The sequence below is a fragment of the Clavelina lepadiformis genome, chromosome 2, assembly GCF_947623445.1.
Source record: "Clavelina lepadiformis chromosome 2, kaClaLepa1.1, whole genome shotgun sequence".
NCBI lineage: Eukaryota > Metazoa > Chordata > Ascidiacea > Aplousobranchia > Clavelinidae > Clavelina > Clavelina lepadiformis.
The window spans coordinates 8,058,566-8,085,741 of NC_135241.1; the positions used below are offsets into that span (position 1 = coordinate 8,058,566).

Below are 27,176 nucleotides of genomic sequence, written 5' to 3' on the forward strand. Positions count from 1 at the left end.
GGTATATGGGATAGAACGCATTTTGCCAACGCAAGCCCGGACAACTATACAGTATTAACCAGTCGTTTAATTTTACGGGACAGACCATAAACTTCTGTGCAGTTTAAATTAATAGGAAAATAGAAGGTTAATCATAACTATAGGCTACGATCGCATTGTGCCAAAAAATAAACAAAAAAGATGGTTTCATAGTAAACTAGTTACATATGTAAAAATGAAGAAAAGTTAAGAAAAATACGAATCACGGTTAGACTCTCTCCAGTTAGACTATCTTGTAAACCTTGTAATGTCTATGATCAAAGACTAAGAAAAAAATGCAAGTCTCGGTCTACGGCATATGCTTTACTAATCTCACCTGTGCCCAAAAAGTTCAATAAACGCCTTTTTAGAAGAAGACTTTCATGGAATTAAGCAAATATCTGTGCCTATACTCAAGCTTATAGAGATATTTGTTGATGCATTCATTGCCCTGAGGGTCTGTAGGTCGTTCTGCGTATATAGGTCTACAACAAATATGTAGATTTCGAGAAAGCACGTACGAAATCCGTTAACATCTTTAAGACAACAGAATAAGTTTTTTCACATCACAGCTTTTACACTGTTGTTTGGCTTCAAAGTTGCATGGTTAATCACGGATTATTTATTTTTATTTTTGTGCCACGTAATTCCAGATTAATTAAACTCGAACTGTGACGCTACTAAATTGCAGGTGAAAAAATCAACCTTCAATGTTCAACGCACATTCAACACATTAACTTTTACGTTCATATGCACATATTACAAAAATTACTAGAACAAAGTTTTCCAGCATTTGCGTATCCGTAAGTGCACATAATGGGAAGACAAGGATAGTTATAAAGACATTCTATAGGAGTCCAAAACTAGAGTAGGCTACGTTGCCACAGCACTGAGAATTACAAAAGCGGTAACGGAGTAAGTCACTTGGAAAATAAAGTTAAAATGGCTTATTCTGGTAAAGGGTTTGATCGAAATGGATTGAAAATCTATTGTCTATCTAAACTTTTTAAACTATGACCATTATGGAAATCTCTTCCTACACACAAGAACTTTCAGTTAAAGCTGCGTTATAAGCTCACGAATTCTGTATATTTGATCTGTATTCTCTCTGAATTCTGTATCGTATAGTGCAAACACCTACAGTAGGTGACAGTAAAACGTCTCTTTTGCTTGCCATTATGATAGTTACAAATTAACACTTAAAACTTCGGTATGCCTAAGGTCTCCATACTCGATATCGATCTTCGAGGTAACGAGATTTTAAGGTTATCGTTTCAAGGCAATAAGCACTACTGAGAATGGTGGCTATTTTACAACTTTGGGATTAGGTGGAGGTGAGAGAGAGCTATTTAGAAATCGGTACAGGGTGAGATTCGAACCTAAATCTAACCCAACGATTACCAGGCGAGTACCATAACCACTCGGCCTCGCGCCTAGGACATCACTACAAAATAATTTAATCTCAATGTCACTGGCTTCTGTGACCATTCTTGACGATTTATTCCGAAGTTGTAACTTTTTGAATTCTAATTGCATGTACAACTCTATGAGCTTTTTATTGAATAATTTATACTTTAGAATGATCAAAATACATTATTGCTTCAAAAAAGGTTTAACTTTTACACAAAAATTGAGAATCACATTCTACGCAGATGGAAGTCAACGACGCTTCATAAACACACAACCTGTACTTTAGGTCTTTATCTTCCAGATCTAAAACGGTTCAAAGGTGTAAAAAATTGTTACAGACAACTTTTTTATTGGCAGCAGGCAACTGATAAAAAGCTACATACCTTCAGTTTAAACCCAAGCATCTCACTCAGAACGCCAGAAAACGCCGACAGAAGAACCACTCTCGTTATGTTGTATAGAATTGGATTCATTGCAAGCCCATATATGTTGAAAGGCTCCTCTATTTCCTAAATTTGACAGTATTACAAAGCTACATTAAACGGATAACCAGAAAATGTTAATCTATCTACAAGACTGGAATGGGCACCCGTAATCGCAGGTCACAACGAAATAACAAATTATACGAAAATCATCGGGCTAGAAAATTTCCCGTAAGACAGATTACCAAAAACGAAAGTACTCTCTGGAATATTTGTACAAACCTTAATATAAGCTTAATAAATGTGGTTTATGATAACAATAACAAAATTTAAACAAAGCCATTCCAAAACTAACACTTGAACATAAAACAATATAATTTAAAAGTTAAACATTTCCGATTCATTGCTGATTTTATATTGGCTCGTAGTTGAAACGAAAATCACTTACCTTGATGAGTTTAGCGGCGAGCGTCAAAACATTGTTAGCCCTTTGTAATTGTTCTTTTTTATGCGGCTTTCTTTCTGTCTGAATAAGTCAGGTTTTGATTAACTTCTCGCTTCTTACATGACACGCGTACATTAACATGGTTTGATCATTACGTAAAGTATATAACGGCTTAATTTCCAAAGGAGTCACGTAAGATACACTACTTGTAAATGCAGGTTGATCTGTTCGGTTAGAAGAATTGAAATGCAGCTGTATTTTTCGTTAATCTTCACTCCAGTTGTAATAAAATGAAGGATGAAAAGCGCCAGAGCAAGCATTAGAACAACACAGTCGCAACACATCAAAGAAGAGACAAATAAATCCGAAGAATGCATTAACTAAAAAGATAAAAATAAATTGGGACTGTGTTGATCTGAAAATTACTCAAACTTAACCCAGATATCACAAAACAATTGTGTAAAACTGCAGTTAATTAACAAGCTATCTTAATATGAAATTATTCATATAAATCCTGTACCTGTACTGTTACAAAGCATAACAGACATATAAAACAAAGAAACGCTGAAGAAACAATGACATCAACAGATCTCTGAGGCCCTCTTCGACGTAGGTAAGATCTGAGAGTCAACCACACTCTGATATTTTGCACCTGTATGTTGAATAACATTATCACGAAACAACCGGCTTAATATTGTAAACATATGGTTGAAGCTTTATAAGCTAATATTTTACAAAATAGCACCTTATTCAAACGAAAATGTGGTAAAAGCGACTTTTTCGCGCGACGACTTGATGTTAAGTGTGTAAAATACTTTGAATACAGCAGTCTCTGAAACGTATATTGACATATTTTAAACCCTTAGCAATCACCATTACATGCTTGTGATTTGTATTGTAAAATATTCTATTGTAATACGTTACACCGTATGTGGAATGTAGATGAGAGTCTTGGTTGCTACCTTCCTGAATGTTTGCTGAGCTGTACAGAGCATCACAAAAAACATTGCGGTTATGAACAATCGCTGAAGAAAAACCAAAGCTACAACAATTGTCATGTTAATGTTGTTTTCTCCTAGAACAATGGCAATGGCTGAAGCAGGTGATTCAACTATGTCTTCCAACTTCTGCACAATCATAGCATGTAGTAAAATACAAGTCACAAACAATGAAAGATAACATGTGAAAAAATGTAACAGAATCCACAACAGAAAGTATTTAGCTTTAACTTTATTTTGTATGTATGCATGTTAGTGCTGTATAATATTGTATAGTGAAGTAACACTACATTGAAATTAGCCGAAACTCTAAAATCAAAGAAAAGATAGCAAAACACAAAAGAAAACAACTAATCAAAATACACTTGAGGGAAATGCAGCAAATAGACATTACCTTTTGTTGAAACAAACGATAAATTAAAGGAAGTAGAGAAATCAAGACCGAAAAAACCACTCCAAGCACGTAATAATCACTGGAAAACGTATGCATAGGTTGCACCTGCAAAATAACAAGTTAAATAACAAAAATCATCAACTAATTTTGAAGTGGTTTTCAGTACAAACATATTAATTTTCCAGACTTGGTGAACTTGAAATTACCAACACTTCACTCAAAACTTGCTCTCCCCTGCATACCAACTAATTTGCCTTGAAATTTACATTAAACTTTATACCCGCTTTACAATGATGCTTCCTATGTCAAGTAGTGAAGCCCTACATTTCTTCCACTGGCCATCTTCCCATATTCTTACATTGATATGATCAACAGAATTGTTGTCACCTGGCAGTAACGCTGTGGCTGATAAATTCTACAAATAGAATTTTTATGACTACTAATAAAGATACAAAAATTAAATACCAACAAACATTACTTTGTAAGAATCTTTTGCACAAGCATTGCTTGCATTTGATGCTTCAGATCCGTCATCAGAGGAAAACTCACAAGTTTCCTCCTGAATATTCTCCCAAAATGGATCTTCATCAAACTCCTAAAAGGCAAAACATTTCTCCAAAAATTTCCTAAGTTTAATGACTTTTTTGCATTTTCATCTTATTATTTTAAAAATTTCAATCTATTTACAAGTACTCCTCACCGGCGATGCGCAATAGTTCTGAGATGAGTTTGTACAATCTGCATTCTTTGGCAAAGATTCAGTTTCACCTCTGTCGGCTTGGTCTAAATCTTAGTTAAACATCAAATGTGGTTAGTACTTAAATAATATTAAAAGTTTTAAATTCTAGGTAAGTAACTAACTCTCAATAAACAGTTTTTGAAATTATGTAGTTTTGGATGATATATGTTTCCTTTGTTAATGTTTTATTGATTTTCTTGAACTACTATCCAGTCTCACCATTGTCAAATTGCTTTACTTTAGTTTTTACAAATGACAACATCTGTTTGCAATGACCACCTTCTGCTGGTTCCAATAATGCTGTAGATAAAGTCCTGAAAATTAATATTCCGGTATGTCAATGTCATACATTTTAGCTTTTGACTTTAAATTTTGTCTGCTAAGCTAAAAACAATTAAGTTGTAACCCAGCAAAAAATCAAACCTGGCATAAATATCTTTCGATGTAAATTTGTGTTAAAACTTTGTCAAAAGTAACAGTACTGTTGTGAATGAAACTATTACTTATATACCGAAAGAGTGTTATATAAAATAACACAGGGACACATTTTTAATATTTTAATTTAATGTTAATGTTAATAATTGGACGTTAATTTTTTCGTTACTACAATGTGTTCATTACCTTTTCTTTAACAGCTTCAAATGGGTACTCCTCTTGCCATTGTATGGAATAATATAATTAGTAGAAACAACTTGGCTGTGCACTATGCCTAAAACTATCAGCATAAGGCATGGAAGTGCAATTTCACCAACTGGAATACTCTGCAATGAATACTGTTATGAAGGGGAGTCAAGCAGTAAACGCAAAGTCCTTAATTTGGAAATCAGTTTAGGTATGGCCAGTTCTAGAACTTACTTAAACAACAAAGATCAATTTTGAATAGCTTAAATAAGTTTTCAAATATGGATGGAGCAAATTTATTGGTTATCACAACATCCAGTATTTTATTTTATAAGCACAGTTTCTTAGTAACAATGTCTGCAACCAAAAGAGGAACTTAAATTGCCATTTTTACACAGATATGACAGATTTTGATAAATTTGATACTAAGGTGGAAGCAAGGTAGAAAACATTCCAATTTTTTTCCATAAACAAAAACTACTCATTGGATAATTAAAACTCAATCTGAACAAGAGCTAGCACTATGAAGGTTGAGGAGACTATACAATCAATAAAGCTTTAATTTAGCGAATTTAAAGATAAAATGGTTATCAAACAATTAATCGAATAAATTTTGTTATTTAAATGACTGAGAATTGAGTGGAAACAAATATCACCAATAACAACTAATTTAAACAATAATGTTCTGAAAACTAAACTAACAATTGTTATTAAACATCGTGTCACTCTGTCAGTCAAATGTTATTCCCATGTTTTGACCCAAGCAGAACAGTTCGATTTATCAAACAAAAACCATTACAGAGCTATAGTATTCTTTGGTATGGTATGAATATTCTTTGGTATGGTATAACAGATAGCTTTTGACAAACTGCTAATCGATTTAAACAAATATATTTTGTAGTACTGACCAACATTTGTTAAATATTTGGTGGTCTATGGAGCAATTCCTTATTAAATCCAACATCTACCTGTACTTATGAAGCAGATGCTACTGTAATCATATATAATACTACTTACACATAAGTCGTCGTATGCCATTGTGTAGTATAGACCAATGCACAAAATTTGAGAAAAATACAAAAACAAGAGGCCACAAAATATGTAGCAACTGCTCTGCTGGATCCACCATTTACAAAACAAAGGAAGAAATAAAACACGTAAGATACCAATGGACAAAAGAACAACAACATTATGTTGTGGCTTTGTCTTGCTGAAAGTAGAACCTGTAATAATACATATAGTCAAGTGGGGCAAAAAAATGCAAAATTGACAAACTTTTGATTTTCTCGCTAAAAAATGGGCCAAAAAGTCAAGTTTTACCCTCTATTGATCAATATTAATATTCCATTGATGTATCCAAAAAATTGGAGCATTATGTTTATTCTTTTTATTTTTATCGAATATTTTGTGTTGCTTTTTTTTCCCCAGTGTTTGGGGCAATAAAAACCATGCTCGGGGTAAAAAAAAACAATCAATTTCGACAGCAAATTTTGTTTATTAAAAGCAACACAAAGCAGAAGAAATAGCAATATATACAGATGAGGATGAAACTGCAACATCTTGTTCAAACAAACAAAAAAGTTTATGCATTATGAAGTCCATATTTGCTTAGGAACACAAATTTTTCTTTCACTTCCTCTTCTTCGGCAAAACCAAAATATGATTTTGCACGCCCGACAGAAGTTAACACTGCGGTTGAAGGACCTCAAAAACAATTTTCAACGGTGACTATATCTATGTCTTCCTTTGTTTGCCAGTCCCAATACACTGCATCTTCTGAAGTTGATTTCTTGTCCCAAAACTTAAATTCAGCTTGCTCAATTTTTCCATCAACCTCGTCTCTGAAGACCTTCAGAAGTTTTCCCCAATAATATGTTTTTGGCTTCTCCCAAAACACTGCAAAGTACTTTCCAACTTGCTTTTTGTTTATTTCCAATTTAAATGTTCTCTTTTCTTTCTTCTGTTCGTTTACACTTTCTTCAGTTACATCTCTTCTCTCTTCCTCTACATCTTCCATTCTAACAACTGTGTCTTCTCTTGTTTTGTCATTCATTTCTTCAGATTCATCGTCAGACTCTTCTACCATCTCATCCTCTGTATCTACTCTCTTCATGTCTTCATCCATTTGTCTTTGAATTTCCCGCTCCATCCTTCTTTCTATTTCTTCCTCCTCCTCCAAGTCCAGTGAATTTATTTCTTTATCTTCGTCTGCGTTCCTTTTCCTTCTCCCAGCTTTTCTCTTTTTTGCAATTGTTCCATTTGCTTCAAAGTTTTCAACTTGCTCGTTAAATTCTTCATTTGTTAAAATGCTTCCATTCATCTTCACTCTTTTTCTTTTTTTCTTCTTGTCATTTGTTTGTCGTCCCCTTGATTTTAACACACTTTCTATCGAAACCGATTCATCTTTTGACACAAGCCGTATTTCATACTTCATCCCTTCGGGAGCGTGAAGTTGCAACTCATTGATGATGTCCTTTGTTGTTCTGATCCGTGATTGTACCGTGATCGACGGTGTGGAAACAGCTTAAATGTTGCGGATAGATGAGGTGGATGGCATTTCTTCCACATTACTTGACCATTCAGTTTCCTGTGGACTGGTCTTTTCCAAAATTGGATTGCCTTCTTCATCTTTTGGAGAAACACAATGCTACCAGGACTGGTTAAACTACTACTGAACAGAGACTTCTGAAACTGGTAAATGCTTACAAGAAGGTTAAGCTTTTGAATAGCTATTTGGCAGGAGTTCAACAAAGTGGAATGGTACATAAATCAATTAACTACAAAGAACAACACAAAATGATTGGAGAGTAAAACTTAACGTTTAACTTCACTCGCTTAACTTAATTTCAAATGAATCATCAGTACATTAGGATTAATGTATTTACTAGAGATCAGGAAACTGAGACAATGCAAGTAAAGCATTAAAGTGCTAGTTTAATTCCTTATAGCAACCAAAATCGTTCTAAAATGAAAGTTATTAAAGATGGGGTAAAAAAAAACAAGCACTGGGAAAATAAAAACAACTGTCTTTTTTTGCCCCAACACATTGTGTAGTTTTGGGGTAAAAAAAGACAACATAGAATAGAATGAAAGGTTAACAGCAATCAAAATTGAAGTACTGGAGTACAATCATACTAAAATATCATGTAGATACACATAAAAAGATTGTGATTTTTAACCATCGTTTTCGATCCACAAAAAGTTTAGTAAAGAGCAAAAAAAGTTTTTTTGGACCGTTTTTGGGTCAATTTAGTGATTTGCATAGTTCCTGAAGAGTACTTACCTCTAGACCTGTATTGTATGTTAAAAAACTATGCAAATAAATGATGTTTCTAACCATGCAAAGCTTTTTCAAAAAAATCATTCTTAGGGGGAGTTGGGGGGGCTGTCCTTTTTTACCCCAAGTACCCCTATGTTTTTTTTTGCCCCAACTGACTATAACTTTATTTAAGCATTTCAAAATCGTAACTAAATGCAACAAATTGCAAAACCATATATATATATATGTCACAATCAAATGTTTCACATGTAAGGCAGTAAGCCCATGTGTGTTTTGCAAGTATTTGTAGCTTAATTTGTGTGTTGTTTTCATTGCTGAGCTCATTGTTTTTTTTTTGCCTGAAGAGCAACTGATTGGTGTGAAGCAGTGCTTTGCGTGTTTTTGCTTGTTAAGACGTACGTGTTGGTTTTCTGAGGACTCTGGTATCATTCTAGTTTCACATCGTACTGAAAGCTTCTCGGTTTGGTCGCTAGTAAATAAATCATCATAACTAGTAATCAACTCGTGCCACTCTGTGAGCTCATCCAGGAAATCTTTACTGAGATCATTCGTTATTTCGTTATCACAGTGGTCGATTAACCAATTTGGCATCCAAGGTTGAGGCTGAGGAAACTGACCACCCGAAAGGGTGTGCCGAACAGAAGGGGCTAGACTAGGGTGGTCGAAGATTGCCAGCACAAAGGGCAACATGGAGGTTTGAGAAAAACATTGCATTGTGTGTGTCGTTAACCGTAAAAATGCATTGTTACTCCTTAGTAATCGCATATTGACTTGCACTTCAATGATGTGTGACTTATCTCGGGGAAAAAATTTCCTGATTTGCCCCCAAACATGCCACGAGCCCAGAGGTCAAGAACTTATGGCTCGCGAGCGAGATGTGGTTTTTTTAATGATGGCATCTGGCTCATAGATAAAGCTAAGCTGGCTTTTCTTAGCACGGTTGTTACAATTGAAACTTTCTCTGTTATTTTCCATAACGCATTAACAGTACGAAGCATGTTATTAAAAAGTAAGTTCAGACATTTACCGTTGTCTAAAATTGTTGGTTTTGCTTAAAAATGTACATTTTAGTTGCATTAAGTGTTGAAAAATATTATATAGCTCTCACGGAAATACAATTAAAAATATGTAGCTTTCATAGCTCCCTTAGCCAAAAAGGTTCTCGTCCCCTGCACAAGCCCATAAATTTTCAAGAAAATTTATGCAAAAACCGCTAAAATATTAAGGTTTAAAAAATTTCAAGACAGGAATATCCTTTGAACTTTATCTAAATGCGTAAGTAAGTGCGGTAAATTTTACATCTTTAAAGGATGTGCGTCTGCTAGAAATAGCTTTGCTTAAAATTACAGAATAAGTAGAAAAAATTTATCTTTAAGCCCAATTTTGGGCTGTTAGTGTCAGATCACGTGATCTGATGTAAGTATCTGTCCTTGTTTGGATGGGGAGTAAACAGATTAACAATCAAACAAAGTTTCATTGTCGAATCATAAATACTTTGAGTAACGTTAAAGTAAAAACCGGGAATATAAAGGCGATTTCCTATAGTTACGATCACAAGAGGAAATAAATTTTTTTTCCATACATTTTATGACAAGGATAATTAATTACTTCCACAAATTTGAAGAAATTATCCTGACGCCACAAAAAGTATCCAAGAAAACCTGAAATTTTTAGCATTAGCAAAACACAACTCATAAATTGCCCTTTATCTCCTTATCACGTGACCGGACATTATCATAATTATGGCGGTATATTAGGGGATCAAGTAGCTTTAAAGCAGTAAAGTTTGAAAGCAAGGCGACAAAAGATAAAGGAGATACTGTATTAACTGCTGAAAAGTAAATTTTAAAAGTTTTCTTTGGGGATTTCTCAAAAAGTAGTCATGTGATTATGCTCATATACAAACTTGACCAAGATTTTATTAAACTCCGTCTACATACCAAATTTCAAGAACGTCCGATGTTATTTACGCCAGTTACCGCACCAAACACGCAAAATGAGAAGATAAATAAGAATAATCAAATAATTAGAATAACAATGCGTAAAACAATACGTATCGAAATTTTCGATTTAGATCCGTAACAAGCTGCTAAAGAGAAGTCCATCTTAAACGAGAAACCGAAGAGAGAGAAGATTGTGCCAAGCGAGCGGAACTGCTGAGAAAATGACCAGAAAAGAAAAATAATTAATTAAAGCCCAAGGACAAATGCTGAGCAAAATGAGGAAAATGATCCGGCCACCTTCTCACACACCAAGTGTCCTGAGGTACCTGTCGTTGTTGGAGGCAAGGGCAATCTGAGTATTAACTACCTGCTCAAGTTTGAAGGGTACGTCATGTGGGGTAATGGCAGAAACAAATTTTGACCACCCACTTGAGCATGCTCTTTTCTGGACAAGCGCTGGATGTCTAGTCTAGAGGCTTTTGCAAAATGTGGCTCTAGGCTTTGATTGTCTGAAGATGGCACGCTTGCAAAATTATCTTGATAAGTTGGTTAGACTTGCAAACACAGCTTTAGGTGACCAGAAATCTGTCTGTTTACCCAGTGGAGAAAAACCGGGAGACTTTGGGGGTGCTAGTGGCATAGCAGAGCAGTACCTTGTAGCTCTCAACCAGACCTTGATGGGAGGCAACCGACTGCTATGGGACAGAGGAATTTTGAGTCCGGCCAACGAGTATATTTGTGCTGGCATTTGAGTTTCGATATGTTTAACCTGCCAGGGTCTGGACTACCAGGCAGAAAAACATCCATCTCGGTCAAGGAGAAGACGCAACGACAACGGACGGAAATCTGATCATCCTCAGACCATCAGAAGCAACAAGGTGGGATGCCGATCAGAAGATCACCAATGCCAAGCCAGTGGTCGTCAGACACCTATCAGGGCAGTAACAGGTAACTCTGGACCACATTGCAAGAGAGGTGCACTGCAAGTGGAAGGTCCCTCAGAAAGTCAAGAGGATAAAGAATGTTCGGAACAAGATCAGGTGAGAAAATAAAGACAAATAACGCTGTTTATGTCAATTTCACAATCGAAGAACAAATGACCACAGTCGTAGGTCAAGTTGGAAGTAAAGTAGTTGAAATACTGAGAGACACTGGATGCTATGGGGTCATTATGTGAAGAAACTCAGTACAGCATCATCAGCTGACGCACTGGTTTTTTGCGGACTGCAGTGTCATTCTAGTTTTGTGTTTGTACTGAAAACTTCTCCATTTGAATTCCAGTAAATATGTTATTCTACCTAGTAATCAACTTGTGACAATATATATGATATATAAAGTTTTTGTAGTTTGTTACATTACATTATGATTTTGAAATGTATATAATATTTACATTTAATTAACTGTACAACAGGAACAGATATGGAAATAAATTTACAGAACCCAGTTGCAGGCCCATTAATAGAAAAAATACATAAAAATAGGGTAGACAGAATCCATTACATATTGATATAACTGATATAAAATATATTATTCAGTCCCTACTAAAACCCAATTTAGTTAAAAAGAATGTCTTGTAAAATGTCTAATTGATAATAATTGATACCACTTTAAAACATGCTTGCAACTGTTTTAGGCAAATTTTTTCAAATATGTCAACATAATTACTGGACGTGAATAGATAACAATCAATTTCAAAATACCTGACATGTCTTAATTTTTCTGATTGTGAACAAACAAAGACACTGTTTTACCTTACAATTATGGTTTTATCATTTGTGTCAACTTCATGTTTTATTCATATTTTGCTCTTCCAAACTTGCCTGTCAGTATGCCAAACAAGTGTTTTTCAAAATTAAACCACATTTGTTGTTGAATTTTTTGTTATAGAAATGTTTAAGTCAGCAGCAAGTCCAAAAACAAGTTGATCTTAAATCAAGGAATAGTTGCCAGTGAGTCAAACTGGAGAAAGGATTTTTAGTATGCGTTGTGGTTAAGCAGTTAACCACTTGTTATTTCATACTTGATCCAAATACCTGATTCATCCACATTGTTTTTATATTGTGACATAATAAGAGCTGCCATCTTCATCATAGTTAAACAATGAATTTGTATTTTTTACCACCTATTAATGGCAACAACTGCTTAACCACAACATATTAGTAAAAATCCCATCTCCAGTTTACAAACTCTTTAATTTGGTTCCATGACATATGACCGCGAACAAACTCACCGGGGACAACTGAACGTGACGTAAATTGACCGTGAACAAACTGACCGTGATGTAAATTGACCGCGAACAAACTAACCGGGAACAGACTTACCGGAATGAAAATTGACCGGGAGGTAAATTGACCGTGCAAGTGCTGAATTATTGTGTTTAAGTTGATCTCCAACTCTTTTTGCAATTTACAATTATTAGTATAACCATAACCAAGACTTAAAACTAGGGGAGTCCTGACGTACAGCTTCAATCTGACAATTTACTTAACTAAAGTGTCCATTGTTATTGCAATGAGTCCATTGTTACTACATGAGATAGGCTACAACGCATTGTTTCATAATCTCATCAAACAACTCGTCTAGACCGGGAAAATGCATGTAACAATAGGAAATCTATGAATAAAGGTGAAAAACCCGTAGGGTCACCCTACACCCTACAAGGGGCCAAAAAACTCTACGAATGGCAACCTTGACTGCAATACACATACTAAATTGGACAGTGACTAGATAGCGACTAGATAGTGAATTAGAATTTTGACCTTTTGACGGCCAATTTGTCGCCGGTTAATTTGATCGCCGGCCAATTTATCGACGGTTAATTTCATCGCCGGCCAATTTACGTCACGGTTAATTTGATCGCCGGCCAATTTGTTGCCGGTCAGTTGTCCACTACCAGTTGTCGCCGGTGAATTTGTTCACGGTCACTTCACGTGATCCCCTTTAATTTAACCCCACGATATCTGGACTTTACCTTCACTTCAAGTAAATGTTAAATTTTATCTTATGTGTTGACTATAAAATGCAAAAATCACCAAACCAAAGGTAGCTTGCAGCACTGCAGCTAAACCAAGCAGCACTAAACTACTGTATTTACCTCTGACAAGGTCAACATCTATAAATTCTGGTTTCAAATGTGATTCTTGTTTGTTTCTAACTCTCATTCCATTGCAATTTTGCTCTTGTATTTCAACAGCTTTTTCCCAAATCAACAAATCGTATGCACCAATCTAAACCAACATACAAGTTAATTCTGATACATTTTGTAGACAAATCACTGATAAAATATTACATAACATATTATGAGAAATTTTTTATAGTGCAAATTATTGTTATAGTGAATTCTATTAACTACCTGTTAAGATAAAATTAAAACTGAAATTGTAGTAAGAGAATGTTTTTACCATTTTTACACAAAAAAATTGTCAAAATTTGTAAATTTTCTTTGTTTTCAAATTTGGAATATATCACACCTAACGAGGTCCTACCTTTTTCTGATACCAATCAACGGCTTTATTCATTTTACTGTATATATTGCTGTGTGTACATCAATTCATGAAATACACAAAAATTTTCACTTCAATAACATTCACCCCTTCATAATATAAGACCACACTTCAGCATCAGAAACCTATTAGGTTTTATGTTAAAGTGTTATTTTTAATATGTTACATAAGGCTATTCGTAAGATTATATGGGCAGCTGGAAAAAGTGCTGCAATGAATGTACATTATTAGTGTAAAGTTATGTTAGATGCATTCGATTAAGTCAAAATGAAACATTCTTACACTGACTTACTGCAACCTCGTTATAGATTATGCATATTCTTTTTATTTTTATATCTATATTGTTTCCTCTTCAAAGTGCAAAGATTAAATACAGTATTGCAGTAACATTCGCTACTTTCATCACTAAAAAGTCGCTGAGCGATGTTGAGATATATGCAACAGATATGCTTGCACACAAAATCCTGAGATGCGAAAAACCAGGGTTGAATAAATTAAATCAATATGAAAAAACCTTGAAAAGTCAAAAATTTTGGATTTAAATTTGTATGTCAAGTTGGAAGAACAAATTTTTAATATTGTACCAAGGATTCGTAATATTTTATTTTGTTTTCAATAAAATTTTAACCAGAAATTTTATTCTGCCTGATTCGAAAATAATGGAAGTTTTTGACAAGAAATTAAGCATGCAAAAGCACCAGTTTAACCAACCAATTATTTGTTTATTAATTAGAAGTTGGCGTTGAAATACCTAAGATTGCATCGTTTGTTAATTATGAATTAAAGAGAATTTGAAAAAGATTGGCATGCACCTTTATAAGTCTCATGCATGCGTCTGTCACACTTTGTACTACCGTTAGTTTGGAAACAGTGTTTCTCCCCATCAGAACAAGTTTATGGCTCAGCCATGGTGGTTTGATATCACACAATAGGCTCAAAATTTTCATGTTTCCCCTGTTCGGTAAGTTTGCCAAGCACACGAAAAACATGCACATGACAACGATGACACGTTATCTCTTTGTAACTGTATAAGATAAGTGCAAGTGGAACCCTACTAGAAAGTTCCTATGATGTTTTCCGGTGCAGAAAGTTGGCTTCTTCACCATTTTCTGGCGCAGAATTGCCGTTTTACTCTATATTTTATATTATAAGAATTACGTTGGCGTGAAGCAAATTTTACCATTACATTTATCCAGTGTACTGAAAGAAAACTTTCCAGTAAGGATGTAGAATAAATATGGTGCACATAACAAAGTTAACAGCCTGGAGGTTTTACACAAAATTAAGATATTACGATTTTACTTGTTTTACCGGGACCTGTTTGTGAAAGTTGTGACATATTTTATTTCAATTTTGTGGTGTAGCCTACCAACGGTATTGAAGTGACAAATTGGAAAGTTTGCAGTTTTTGGGTGAGAAATTCCCTGCGCAATGAAGATGAAACAATACCCAAAACTATTTTTTATCCTACGTGCATTTATCAAACTTTCCCATCTGTTTAGAATTTTAAAGCTAATTAGCTAGGTTTGCTGAAAAACATAAAAACCAGTCAAGCTGCTTTTTCAACAGTTATAAATTACTGAAATTATAGTTATTTGAAATACTCTACTTGATATCCTACTCATACAGGTCAGTTTGCATGAACCTTCTAAAAATGGGGTCTAGTGCAGAAGTGCACAACCAGGTGACGTCAGAATTTGAGTAGCTGGGGCCTAGTATGCAATGGCATTTTGTGGTTGTGCATTTCTGCACTAGACCCCAAAAATGTACCGATGTCTTACTTAAGCATGCTTTAGTAATGTTTAGCAAGCTCCACGGTACGTCATCAAACTCACAAACCTTTAACTGGTGAACTAGATTTCCAACGTAAAAAATAAAAGTTTTAAGTTAAAATTAAACCTTTAACTTGTCTACTTGTGCAATTTTACCCACATCCTGCAAGAAATACCTTCCGACCTATAGAACAACCATCAACATTATCTACACTAGGCCTAGTCTCTGATTGGTTTAGCTCGTTTTTTTAAATCGTGACAAATAAATATTCAGCATTTTCATAGAAATCGAATTGTTTGGCATTTGAATTCAACTGACCAGTTTTAAAAGCTGTGTTTAGACTTTGATTTCACAACCCTTTTGAATTTGAAAGACACTTTACAGACTACAATTTTTTATTCATTTTTATTCACAAACAGTATGACCTAACGTGAACAGGCACATAGAAATCTTACTGCAACAGAACGTAAACGCAGGGGGCGCTGTAACGTCTAGTGCAGATTCATGATTCAAATTAATTGGAATTAGGTGGTTGCAAAAAATCAACAGACTAACATGCAGTGAAATAACTTCGTAAATATGACAGCAGTAAAATGAATGGCGCACCATCGGGATATTTCCATTTCTTTCATCTCTCTTCCTGTCAATCCATCGCGTCTGCTGCTTGGCAAAAATGAGTTTAAAGCTGCAGGAAGCTGTACAAGTTCAGCAACATCTCAAACATCACGCACCAAGAAGAAGCAATGTTTTTCGTATGAAACCAAGTCACTAGCAGCCGCTGCGTTTGTAGGTTTCAGCCAAGAGCCTAAGACATCTACACTTCTTATGATAACACTGGACAACAGCAAAATTATTCCTCAAATGAAAATAAACTGCCTAGACTAACTTCGGGACGCTGATTCCAAATCTGAAATCAGAATTGGTCTATCACGTCAGGTTTTGAAGATATGAAAATTCACGAAAATTCGGATTTTGCATTGATTGGCACTATATTATAAGGTTCTACAGTACAAGGTATTGTGCAATTTTCTTTCCCAGCGAATTGTTGGTCATATTATGTCACAATGCATGTTATGTAAGATTAATATTGACATTATTTTGTAAATGCAATGTTCTATCTTTTCACAATTAATGCATTCTTGAATGTTCTTGGCCATGACTATAGAGGGGGGGGGTAGGGGTAGGGGGGGAACATATGTGGAGACCTTAAAGTTGTGTCACTTTTGCTCGGATTGCAGTTGGGTTACACCAAGCATATGTGTTTCTCTGTTTGTGGGACAGTCGAGACGATGCAAACCACTATGACACAACTGAATGGCCAATGAGAACGGACTACATTGTTGGAAGATATAATGTTAAGTGCCAACCCCTAATTGATCCGAGCAAAGTGTACTTGCCACCACTTCACATTAAACTGGGCCTGATCAAACAATTTGTGAAGGCAATGGATTTCAATGGAGATGGATTCCTGCATATAAAAGAAAAATTTGGTGCAATACCAAGTGATGCTAAACTGAGAGCTGGAATATTTGTTGGCCCCCAAATACGTGATTTGATCCGTGACCCAGTATTTCCATCCAAACTTAATTCAATTGAATTAAAAGCCTGGAATGCATTTGTACAGATTGTACAAAATTTTCTTGGGAAGTACAGGGCAGAAAATTACTCGGAACTAGTGGACAATTTGCTGGAATCATACCGCGAAATGGGCTGCAGAATGTCGGTTAAACTGCATTTTCTTCATTCACACTTGGAATTTTTCCCGCCAAACCTGGGTGATGTGAGCGATGAGCATGGGGAAAGATTTCACCAAGACATCTCTGTGATGGAATCGCGGTATAGAGGTCGATTTAACCCAAACATGATGGGGGACTACTGCTGGTTTCTTCAGCGTGAAACTGACACTGAACATACTCGAAAGAGCAAGTGTATAAAGCACTTTTGAGGGAATATAATGTTATTTTTGTCTGATTTAATTATCCTGGGTTGTGTTAAATTGTGTAGTATGATAATGCTGTTATTTTCAATAGAAATTAATGGGTTGATTACATGTAATGTTTTGTTCCGCTCAGCCAAAATCACAGTTATGGGTTGTCGTGAGCATATATCATATCTCAAAAACGTGACGTGTTAGAAAAAATCTAAGACCAGATTTGGATTCAGCATTGCAAAATTAGTCTAGGTAAACTTGAAATGAGCGAGGAATAAAAAATAAGTTGTAAATTGTTGTCCAGTGTAATGAAACCAGATCCAGATAATACGATTTCCCATGAGGAGTGAAGCATTTTATTTTTGGTTATTTTTGGTCCCCTCCTTGAACGAGTTAAGTCTTCAACCAAATTCAAGCGAAGCCCTCTACCTTCAGTATGAATGCGAAAAATCCAGTAAAATTTTTGATTCTGGAACCAACTTTACATTAGAATTTTATGAGCTGGCACAGTCATCCGCATTCATGTGGTTAGTCCGTATAGTGGCTAAACAAAACACCACCAGTAACGATGGCAATACATCTTGGAATGATTGTGGTATATGCGGAAGAGTGCTGATTAGACCACTGTTGGTAGTTACTGGCAGACATTGCTAGGAAAATGACGGATTTCGTAGGACGGTTGTGGCGTACGGACCAGATAGTGGCGTACGGACCAGATAGTCACGTGTCAAGATCAACGGAGCATAACCGATTGATTTGGTATCCCGGATACGATGACGTTTACAACCAGCATAACGTTCTTCTGATCAAATTAAAGAACAGATCAGCCTTAACTGAAATGCCGCTTTTTCTTCCCAACCTGAATGTTATCACAGAAACCGGCCGGATTTGTAAGTACGCTGGATGGTATGGAGGTGACGTAGATTTGTTCGCTTTTATGGAGATATAGGTCGAGCTTAAGGATCCCACAAAATGTCAATCGCGTTACTGTGGGCTCAAACATAACGTCAACAATAATATTTGTGACGGAAAAATATCTACACTTTAAACGCTACCAGTGGAGAGCTTTTCCACGGATTATTAGGCAGTCCTCTGATGTGCCATGAGCACAGCCAGCGGGTACGCATTGTTTTCGACTCGTATGTCTTGGATCTGCGACCATTTCGAAGTATCAGACTGGCCACCATGGAAAACCCTCCAACACACACTTTGAATCCGTTCTCTTTTTTCGTTTTATCAGCAGTACAAAACTTGCAATTCAATACCAAATAAGTCATTGCTTGAAAGAGTTCAAGTGCTTATCTTTCAATTGCTGCGTCATATTACCTTTCTATGAGGTCAAAATAGTTGACCTATCTGCTCACACCAAAGCTTCCTATCTGAGTAAACAGATAAGCAAAAGAATAAAAAAAAAACGAAATTGGGATTTTACAAACAGGCCAACAAGATAACACAATAATTGAAAAGAATCCAACAAAAACAAGAAATACTCAAACTGCATTAATTTAAACAGGAATTTGTCAAACCAGAAAATCCTCAACAAGAAAACAAAAACGTCGGTAAGTACCAGAATGAAAATTAATCCAATTCTTGAGGGCTTATTGGTTGTTTATATTTTAGAAGTTTGATAAAGTATTCCTAATGGCTAACAGTGACTCCTTTATCAGAAAGGAAGTGCCTTCCCAGGCAGCACAATTTAATTGCCTCAAATAATATGCTCATGACGGTGTGATTGCTTTCAATTAATTCATTATTCTGTTTGGAAGTTTTAAATCTGTGATTGGAAATTTACGTGTCGGTAAATAGTATTTTCCAGTAGCATTAGTTTAATTGTCCGTCTAATCAGCGCAATATATTTTAAACTAACTTGCCTTGGAACACTTATTGACGGATACCTCAGGTCATTCGATAGTAATTTTGAGCCCTAGGCGTGAGGCTATGCGTGAGAGAGAAATTGTTTGGCAGAAACATTTATTCCCGTTTATTACAAAAGTGTAATGACTAGTTTAACCAAGTATAATAAAAACTTCTCTTAGATGTTGATACAAAGACTTTAGTTTCAACATTTATTTGTTTAATTTTAGTGGTTATTTTTTTGTTTTCCTGAGATGAAGGCGCGTAAAATTCCAACACAGATTTATATATACATTGCGATTACCTAAACAGGAGTAGAACAAATAAACTAAGTTAATTAAAAAGTGGAATTATAAAACAGGAATAATCAAACTGGAAATATTCAAATAAGAGATAAAATAAACTTTAAGTTATTAGTTTGTTAGTTTGTTGTTTTAGTTAGTAATAATAATTGAATTAATAAATAAGAAAACTTAAAAATGTGAGAATGTAGCAGAATAGAATATAAAAATCAGTCTATAGGAGTATAGGCTTCGTTTTTTCACCAATTTTTGAATTTAAAAGAGCTTGGAATATGCCTAGGCGGTGTTTCAGGCACAATGAAGTAATCTGAACTTTTTTTGATTTATGACGTAAAGTTAATTTGCGCTATAAAATTTCAGGACGGCATTAAACAAATTGGGAATTTCCAAACAAGAAAATGAAACTATTTGAAACAATTAGTCAAAAAATTAGCAAACTTCAAATTTCTAAATAAGAATCGAACAAATAGCAATAACTGAAATGCGATTTTTGAAAAGTGATGATTTCAAACAAAAGATAAAAGGCGAAATATGCCAAAACAGAAACAAATCCATACAAATATTCTATGAAAGAAATTAAAATTTTAGATAATTTTATGGAAAAAGAAACTAAACCAGAGGATATCTACCATAAAAATAGCGAAATAAATGAATTTTAAATAAAAATATATAGGCTTACAAAAATCGGAAAATATGGAAATAGAAAAATTCACTTGTCTGCTACACGCAAAATAAAAAATGCATTATGGATTACAGTAATACATTTTGCAACCGTCTGGCAACGTTCACTTATTCTAAGGTGGTAAAAAGTTTAAAACTGTTACAGTTGTGTGTTAAAAAAGTATAACAAGTCACATTGCGCTTCTCCTGTTTTCTTGTTACAACTGATATAGTCTGTTTGTTTGGTGTTTAAGTACTTCCAATTTGGTAATTTTCTCTTTTATTGTTTTAATTTTGTTCCCATTTAGAAAATTTCAATTTGTTTAATTTCTTTCTTTAATTAATTCCTTTTTTTTGCTTGAAATCTTTTGTTTTACTAAACCATAGTCTATGCTTAATATTATGTATGGACTATCATTATTATGTAATATTATAGAAAAATGTTATGTATGTTATATAGACTATCACTAAACTTTGAACTGGTATTATACAATTCCTTGTAGTTTCTATGAAATTAATCTGATTGAGTAGCTTCCTGACCAAAATATTGAATATGAGTGCAGATTACACTCTGCGCCGGAACATTACAAAGATTTATCCGACCCGACAGGCTACTCTCTAAATTAAAGCAATTTATTACTTCTTTCGATCGTATTGTTTATTTTTCGCCATTGCCTGTAAGAGCGAAAAGTGCTGTGTTAACTTCGTTGTAGAGTGGTCAAACATTAAGTACGCTTACAGACAATCCACGAACGGGAAAACGCGGCAAAGCCCTGAGTGCTTAAAAGGTGGAATGTTTGAATTACAGTGGTACGACAACGATGGAAGGTTAGCACGGCCACCAAACCCAGATATTTTCAGTTGGCCTAATTCCTGTTCAATTGCATACAAATCTTTTATTTTTCGGTTTTGAAATTTCTAATTTGTTTAAACTTACACTGGAATTTATCAGCGTCTCGCTGCATATACTTGTGGGTGACTGTTATGAGTACTAAGGCATTTCATACAAACCAACCAACAAATACAATTTACAAATAAAATCGCAAACAATAAAACAGCACTATGCGGAAAGTTCACTTATTTGTGAACTGGTTAGTCTTGCTGTAGACCAGGGCTACTCAACTGGCGTACCGCGGTCCGAATGCGGACCTTTCCAGTGTTGAATTCGAACCTTATCTGTCTCAGCATTTACGCAAATGAAATCGTTCATCATTAGTTTTGTTATTCCTGGTTATTCAATTAATCAGCGAGTGTGTAAGTGGTAGCTCAAACTAGTCTTCTAGCGGTTTTTGTTAATAGGTCGTTTGTCAATCGGGGCAGCCGGCGTTTTGCGCCATGTTTTGTTGATAAAACGATGTTTATACAAGTTTAATACAAAACCACTAAGGAGATGTAGCCTTCGTAAGCGCTGTTTCTGGGTAAATCCCATCATCAGCAAGGCGCTAATTGCAAGCCATAAAGAAACTTTATGAAGTCACAATGGACTTGGACGCTAAGCACCTCATAAGATAATACAAAGACCAGAACTAGAAGGAAATGCTGTGTAGTACCGGGATTCTGCTATTCTAAAAATGGTGTTAGTTAAGATTTACTCAAGAAGATGTTGAATGGTGTTAAGAACAAATTAAAGGTCGCTGCTGCATATCCTCCATAGATCACTGAGCGTATAGGCGAATAACTTCGAATTCCTGCAACAAACATGTGTACATTGTAACAGTAATAGCAAAGTAGTACAGTTGTAGCGGCCATTGGGTGTTTGTTTGGTTTGTCGCTGGTTGGCGCCCTCGTTATGCTCCCAGCACGTGTTGATTTCGGCACTGCTCGTTCGTTTTACCGTCCCATTCCGTTTTGCACCGCTTGAGCAATGAGCACAGGACGCAAGATTGAATAAAGGTTGAACTAAGAAAGCCCTGTTCATTTACTTTAATATATGAGCGAAGTTGGCATACAACTAAACAGCAACCTTCTGAGTAGAGGAGTCAACAACGCAGCATCGTAACAACGCAACAACAACTTACCTTCGCCATACAGTAATTAAAGGCTACCTGGTTTTCGGAAAGAAGTGCTTTGATTGATTTTACCATTTCAATTACACCTTTTCCCTCAATGTGACACTGTAATGTGAAGACACTTAACTTTTCTTAGACATTTGAAAAGAGCCATAAAAGAATATTTTGATCAAGGATAAGCTTCTTCAACTGGAGACCATGAAGTATAAGTAAGAGTGTTTCATTATTACATGTTAACTACTGCATAATATTTCACCGACATAAGACTATACCTCGCACGTTAAACAGCTGATTGCATTTGCAAGTTGAGTATCAGCTTTGGCAGTTATATTGCAGGAGCCAATATGAAATGAAAGAATATTGCTGAGGCAGTAGGCAAGGAAAGGAGCTCCTTCATCGCCAAATGCATTATTTTGGAGATTGAGCACCTGGATCTATGGAAAAAGATTAAATAGTGATTTAGTTGAACAACTCAAAACAACAATTATCACATACAGTAACTTTCCTGTTCCAAATGTAAAGAATTCCATATCAATATAATATACACGATTGCACATCCTATACTTTGTAGTAGTATTGCGATCATAACAGGATTGCCTATATAATAACTAAAAATGTTTACAGGATGTTGCTAAATTGGTTTAGCAAAATTTTTGAGCCCAAGCTTTGTGATACCACATCTTTCAAGGCTGAGTGACAAGATATTTTTCAAAAATCCGGAAAGAATATTTAAGCCTTCATCGTCAATCTTGTTAAAGTTCAGTGAAAGCTTCACCTAAAACGAGAAAACTTACATTTACTTGTTAGTTGTTACTAATAATGCAAGTAATTATTGGTATCTCATATACTGTACAGTTTTAGTCATACTGGATGAGAAAATGTGCTTATTCCCTCAGAAAGTTTTTTAATGCTTTGTGCATTTATATGATAAATGTCACACTGATAAATATCAAGATACTCAATATTATGTAGACAGGAGCAAATGGTACCAATACCACTGATACCGCCAATATTGTTGAAACCTATATTGAATGATTTTATCTGTGTAATATAGAAATATTGGAATAAAATTTAGAAAAGAACAATTTTAACACATCTATTGATGACTTCAAATATTTTATGGTGTCACAAACTTGCATCAAAGTGAAGTATTGAAAAAATATGCCAGAAGGGTACGAGTTTTTATTCAGTTGTAGCTTAACATTTATTTATCAAATAATTATAGGTAGTTGTTTAACCCAACAATATGTCACCATTAGGACTTGCGAAATATGAGGGGAGATTTGGATATTTTAAAAACTGATTGCTTAGCAGCAGAATATAGCATATAAGAAATACTTATGCAACACAACCACAAGAAATATGAAAACAGTACATCTTCCGCAATTCATAGCTTAAATCTAACCAAAAAAACATGGTTCGTTATTTGACAAGAAAATCGACAGTTAACCAAGTGATGCATAAGATGAAAAATTATATACAACCAGCTACGGGACGCTAAAGATTTACAATTTGTCTTGTAATGATTCTCAATCCAGACAAAGATATCTGACAATTCAGAGCTGTCAATGCTTTGATATTTTTGATGCACTGAGGAATTGCAATTGCCCCTTCTTCATCAAACTTGTTTGCACTGAGGTCAAGGGCAGCCATCTTCAAATTAATTGCAATTGCAAAGTCAATTGCAATGCATTCAAAGAAAGAATGTCAAAATGCCGTAGTAATATTATTCATCAACAATAAGGACTCACAGGTTTTTTCAAATATTTTAGTTTTTGAGCAATTGCTGTGATTCCACGAGGCGTTATGTCACATCCAAGCATATAAAGATTTTCTATTTTTGCAATGGCCTCAGTGTTACGGACTTTGTTCCTCACCTGTTGTGTTGTTACTTATCATCGTGTTTTCGTTTGAAGCGTTTTTACCAATCAGCACCTTATACGCTTTTGTTAACTATTTTCATCACGTGATTTGGCACTCTTGTTATATATAAAGATTGTGCGCTTTTTAGGGAGGGAGGGTCTGAGTCGGCGTCTGGCCGAGACCAATAAAATGTGGCTTTTCGAAGATCATCGGTCTGTTTCATTAGCGTGATAACGCTACACAGTCTCACAGTTGAAGGTTACTCACAGTTACGTGCAATTAAAGGTGTCGCGGTAAAATACGCGCTGCAAAATAGAACCTTAAAAAACCTTATTTGCTGCAAAATGGTTATGTTATAATATGTTGATTGAATTTTTTTCACTCATTCAAGACAAAATTATTGTTCATGCCCTAGTCATCCAAACAAATATCCCTTTGAGTTAGTCCAGGTTTCATGTTAATGGGTTATCTTAATTGAAAGAAATTGTGATTAACGAGAAGTTGAGCACGTATTTTGGATTTTAATAATTTTTAATCTGTTATAGTATACAAATAAGCATACAATAAATCAGAAAAGATGTCACATAAATAGTGCATTCAGTTTTAATTAATGACTCAAATACCAGTTAAAAACAATATGAATTAGTTGTTAAATGAAAGTGTAACTCTAATTACGGGCTCCGATCTAGTGCTGATAGCATGTGATATAAGCTTATATTGCACGAAAAACATAGTTTAAGCTTGGAATATCTTCAGAATGAATTGAACCTCTTAGCTTAACTTTTTCATGAAAAACATCTCACACATGTTTAGTGAAATTATTATCAATCTGAGCTTCTTTCAAACAGTGACATACACGTAGCAACGTTGGTGTTGAATCATTTTCCATAACAGCTGGCATTGAATCACCTGCAAGTTCCTTTAAGGTCTTTTTTTTCTTTTACCGATTGCTCTGCTTCAAAAGGAAAGATCCTTTGCAAAGAAGTATAAATTTCAGAGCTGCAAAATCCATACTTATTTTAATTTAATTAAATTCTTAATTTTGCATCAACATAAAATTGCAAGAAAGAATCTTGTTCTACATTGGTGATGCCTGCTTCCAGCAAATCTTTTTCATAAAATATAATCTTTCTTTGTGAAAATTCTATGAAGAAAGTGCCCCTAACAACCAACCCACTTTTCACATTTTTATTCGATGGGTTACAGGAGTAACTATTAAAAAAAATTTCAAAAAACAAATGTTATTTTTGAATGTTTTTAAAAATTCGATAAGTTTTTTATGATAAATTTTACAGGCATGTTCTTTACCTGGTACATAAAATGAAACAACTTGACAGTGCAAATTTGATTGTAAGCTGTTTCTTAATCATAAATTTGTCAGACTCTCTATTAATTAATATCAACATTAATGTCAATACATTTTTTTGGGATTCTGAAGGTGATTCAATTTATGCAAAAGTGTTTTCACTAAAGACTTTTTACCGAAGTAAATAGTTGCAGCAATACTCCATTTAACAATATTAGCTTATATACCAAACAATAATACATACTCAGTCACATGTAGCAAAAACATCATGTTACATACCAGAATGGTTTTGGGAAGGTTGAACTTGCATTGACCTTATGTTTCCATCACCATTATTGCTTCCAGCAAGCACTTCTGATATATTCTGACTAATAGGATCAGAATCAACCTAAAAACAATGAATAATTTAGTAAACTTATTCAAGAATGAAACAAAGTTGTAGAAGAATACCACATCAAATATTTCTTGATATTTGCTTTTCTGCTTTCTGCATATGATTCTGTAGGGATAAGTCAAACTAAAAATATTCAGATTTGTGAATATATATGAACAATAGCTTTCGATAATAATCATCTAAATTAAATCTTAGATCAAATCCACCAAAACCGCTTATTGCCCTAGCCTACCATAATTAATAATGAAAAAATACACTACATACAGTCGTATGTCTACATGTACAACTTATACTTCCGTCACTGCAAATGCTTGCTATTTTGATATTGTCATGATAACGGGTGACTGTAATGGTAGTTATTAGTGCATAAGCATTTTTAAAAAGGAGTCTAAATGAGAATGTCACCTATTGGTTGAATGGCAGAAATTTTATTTTTAATTCATTATTTTTCAACAGCATCATATTACTAACAATTTTGTACCATAGTCGTATTCTTCCATGTCAGTTATATTAATGAAAAATTACAAGCACACCTTTACTGCTATGACACAAAAAGTGATTTTTAATACTGTAATATTTAATCATTTATACTGGTCATAGGACAATATTGATCAATCTTTTATCTTATTTAATTAAAAACGTACTAATTACCTGAAATTCAAATCTACCACATTTAGAAGGCGGTTCAAACGACAGTACACTACATTTTTTAAAATTACATTTCTAATAAAATCATCTCTTTACCAAGACACCCAAGATCATAAATGCAATAAATCCACCAAGTAATTTTACTGTAAAGGAAGCTACCATGTTTACCTGCGGCTTGTTGATTTCCATTTTTCCTCTGTCGCAGGCTTGCAGCTTAGTGTATTACTTTGGCATATCTTCTGTCATTACATCTCTAGTTCAATACAACTTGCATTGCAATTACAATTGTAATCGATTTACTTACATATACATCTTCTTGCTTTGTTTGCTTTTGTTGGACTAGATTTAGTTTTAAGACTTTTTTCTCTTACCCACAACAAACAAAAAACTAAATTTTTAGGCGTTGATACCTGGTGTACATTAGAAGCCCATTTCTCAATTGATAAGAAGTAAACAATGAGCTACTCAAATAAATAACCAATTGCACCATTTTGTTTTTATACAATAACTTTGCTAAGTTCCTCTTTCACTGTGTAAGAGCCCATTGTTTTTTTCCTCTCCAACAAAACCACAGTTATTTCTAAAAACTTCTGTGTCTTTGTTTGCTCTTGTTCATTAAACAATCATATGCGATCTTGTTATGCTTTTGATCATCCTCTCTATC

General features: G+C 34.6%; 1 protein-coding gene and 2 long non-coding RNA genes across 4 annotated transcripts; 1 reads left to right on the top strand and 2 right to left on the bottom strand.

Moving 5' to 3' along the window:
- Positions 1-1,548: 1,548 nt before the first annotated feature.
- Positions 1,549-14,001, bottom strand: LOC143446033 (protein PHTF2-like). Of its 2 annotated transcripts, XM_076945479.1 has the most exons (16): positions 13,756-14,000; positions 13,365-13,497; positions 6,065-6,270; positions 5,048-5,187; positions 4,646-4,740; positions 4,388-4,476; positions 4,166-4,282; positions 3,968-4,102; positions 3,688-3,792; positions 3,258-3,422; positions 3,041-3,127; positions 2,816-2,947; positions 2,502-2,675; positions 2,299-2,376; positions 1,812-1,937; positions 1,549-1,731 (listed from the first exon to the last, which is right to left on the bottom strand). In XM_076945479.1, the coding sequence occupies exons 1-16, from the start codon at positions 13,786-13,788 to the stop codon at positions 1,711-1,713; spliced, it is 1,836 nt and encodes a 611-aa protein (XP_076801594.1). In that variant the 5' UTR covers positions 13,789-14,000; the 3' UTR covers positions 1,549-1,710. The 2 variants fall into 2 exon arrangements, with proteins under 2 accessions (XP_076801594.1, XP_076801595.1); XM_076945480.1 differs by lacking the exon at positions 3,968-4,102 and having other exon boundaries at positions 13,756-14,001.
- Positions 14,002-21,404: 7,403 nt separating this feature from the next.
- Positions 21,405-22,843, top strand: LOC143446059 (uncharacterized). Its single transcript, XR_013113884.1, has 2 exons — positions 21,405-22,510; positions 22,638-22,843. It is a non-coding gene; the product is annotated as an uncharacterized LOC143446059 (long non-coding RNA).
- Positions 22,844-24,795: 1,952 nt separating this feature from the next.
- LOC143446061 (uncharacterized) lies at positions 24,796-26,912 on the bottom strand. Its single transcript, XR_013113885.1, has 3 exons — positions 26,681-26,912; positions 25,750-25,858; positions 24,796-25,136 (listed from the first exon to the last, which is right to left on the bottom strand). It is a non-coding gene; the product is annotated as an uncharacterized LOC143446061 (long non-coding RNA).
- Positions 26,913-27,176: the final 264 nt, after the last annotated feature.

Coding starts and splice junctions, on each gene's coding strand:
- LOC143446033 (XM_076945479.1), bottom strand. CDS start 13,788: ATGAATAAAGCCGTTGATTGGTATCAGAAAAAG. Junction 3,423..3,687: donor ATCGTTTGTTTCAACAAAAG/GTAATGTCTATT, acceptor ATGATTGTGCAG/AAGTTGGAAGACATAGTTGA. Junction 1,732..1,811: donor TGCTTGGGTTTAAACTGAAG/GTATGTAGCTTT, acceptor GAACCGTTTTAG/ATCTGGAAGATAAAGACCTA.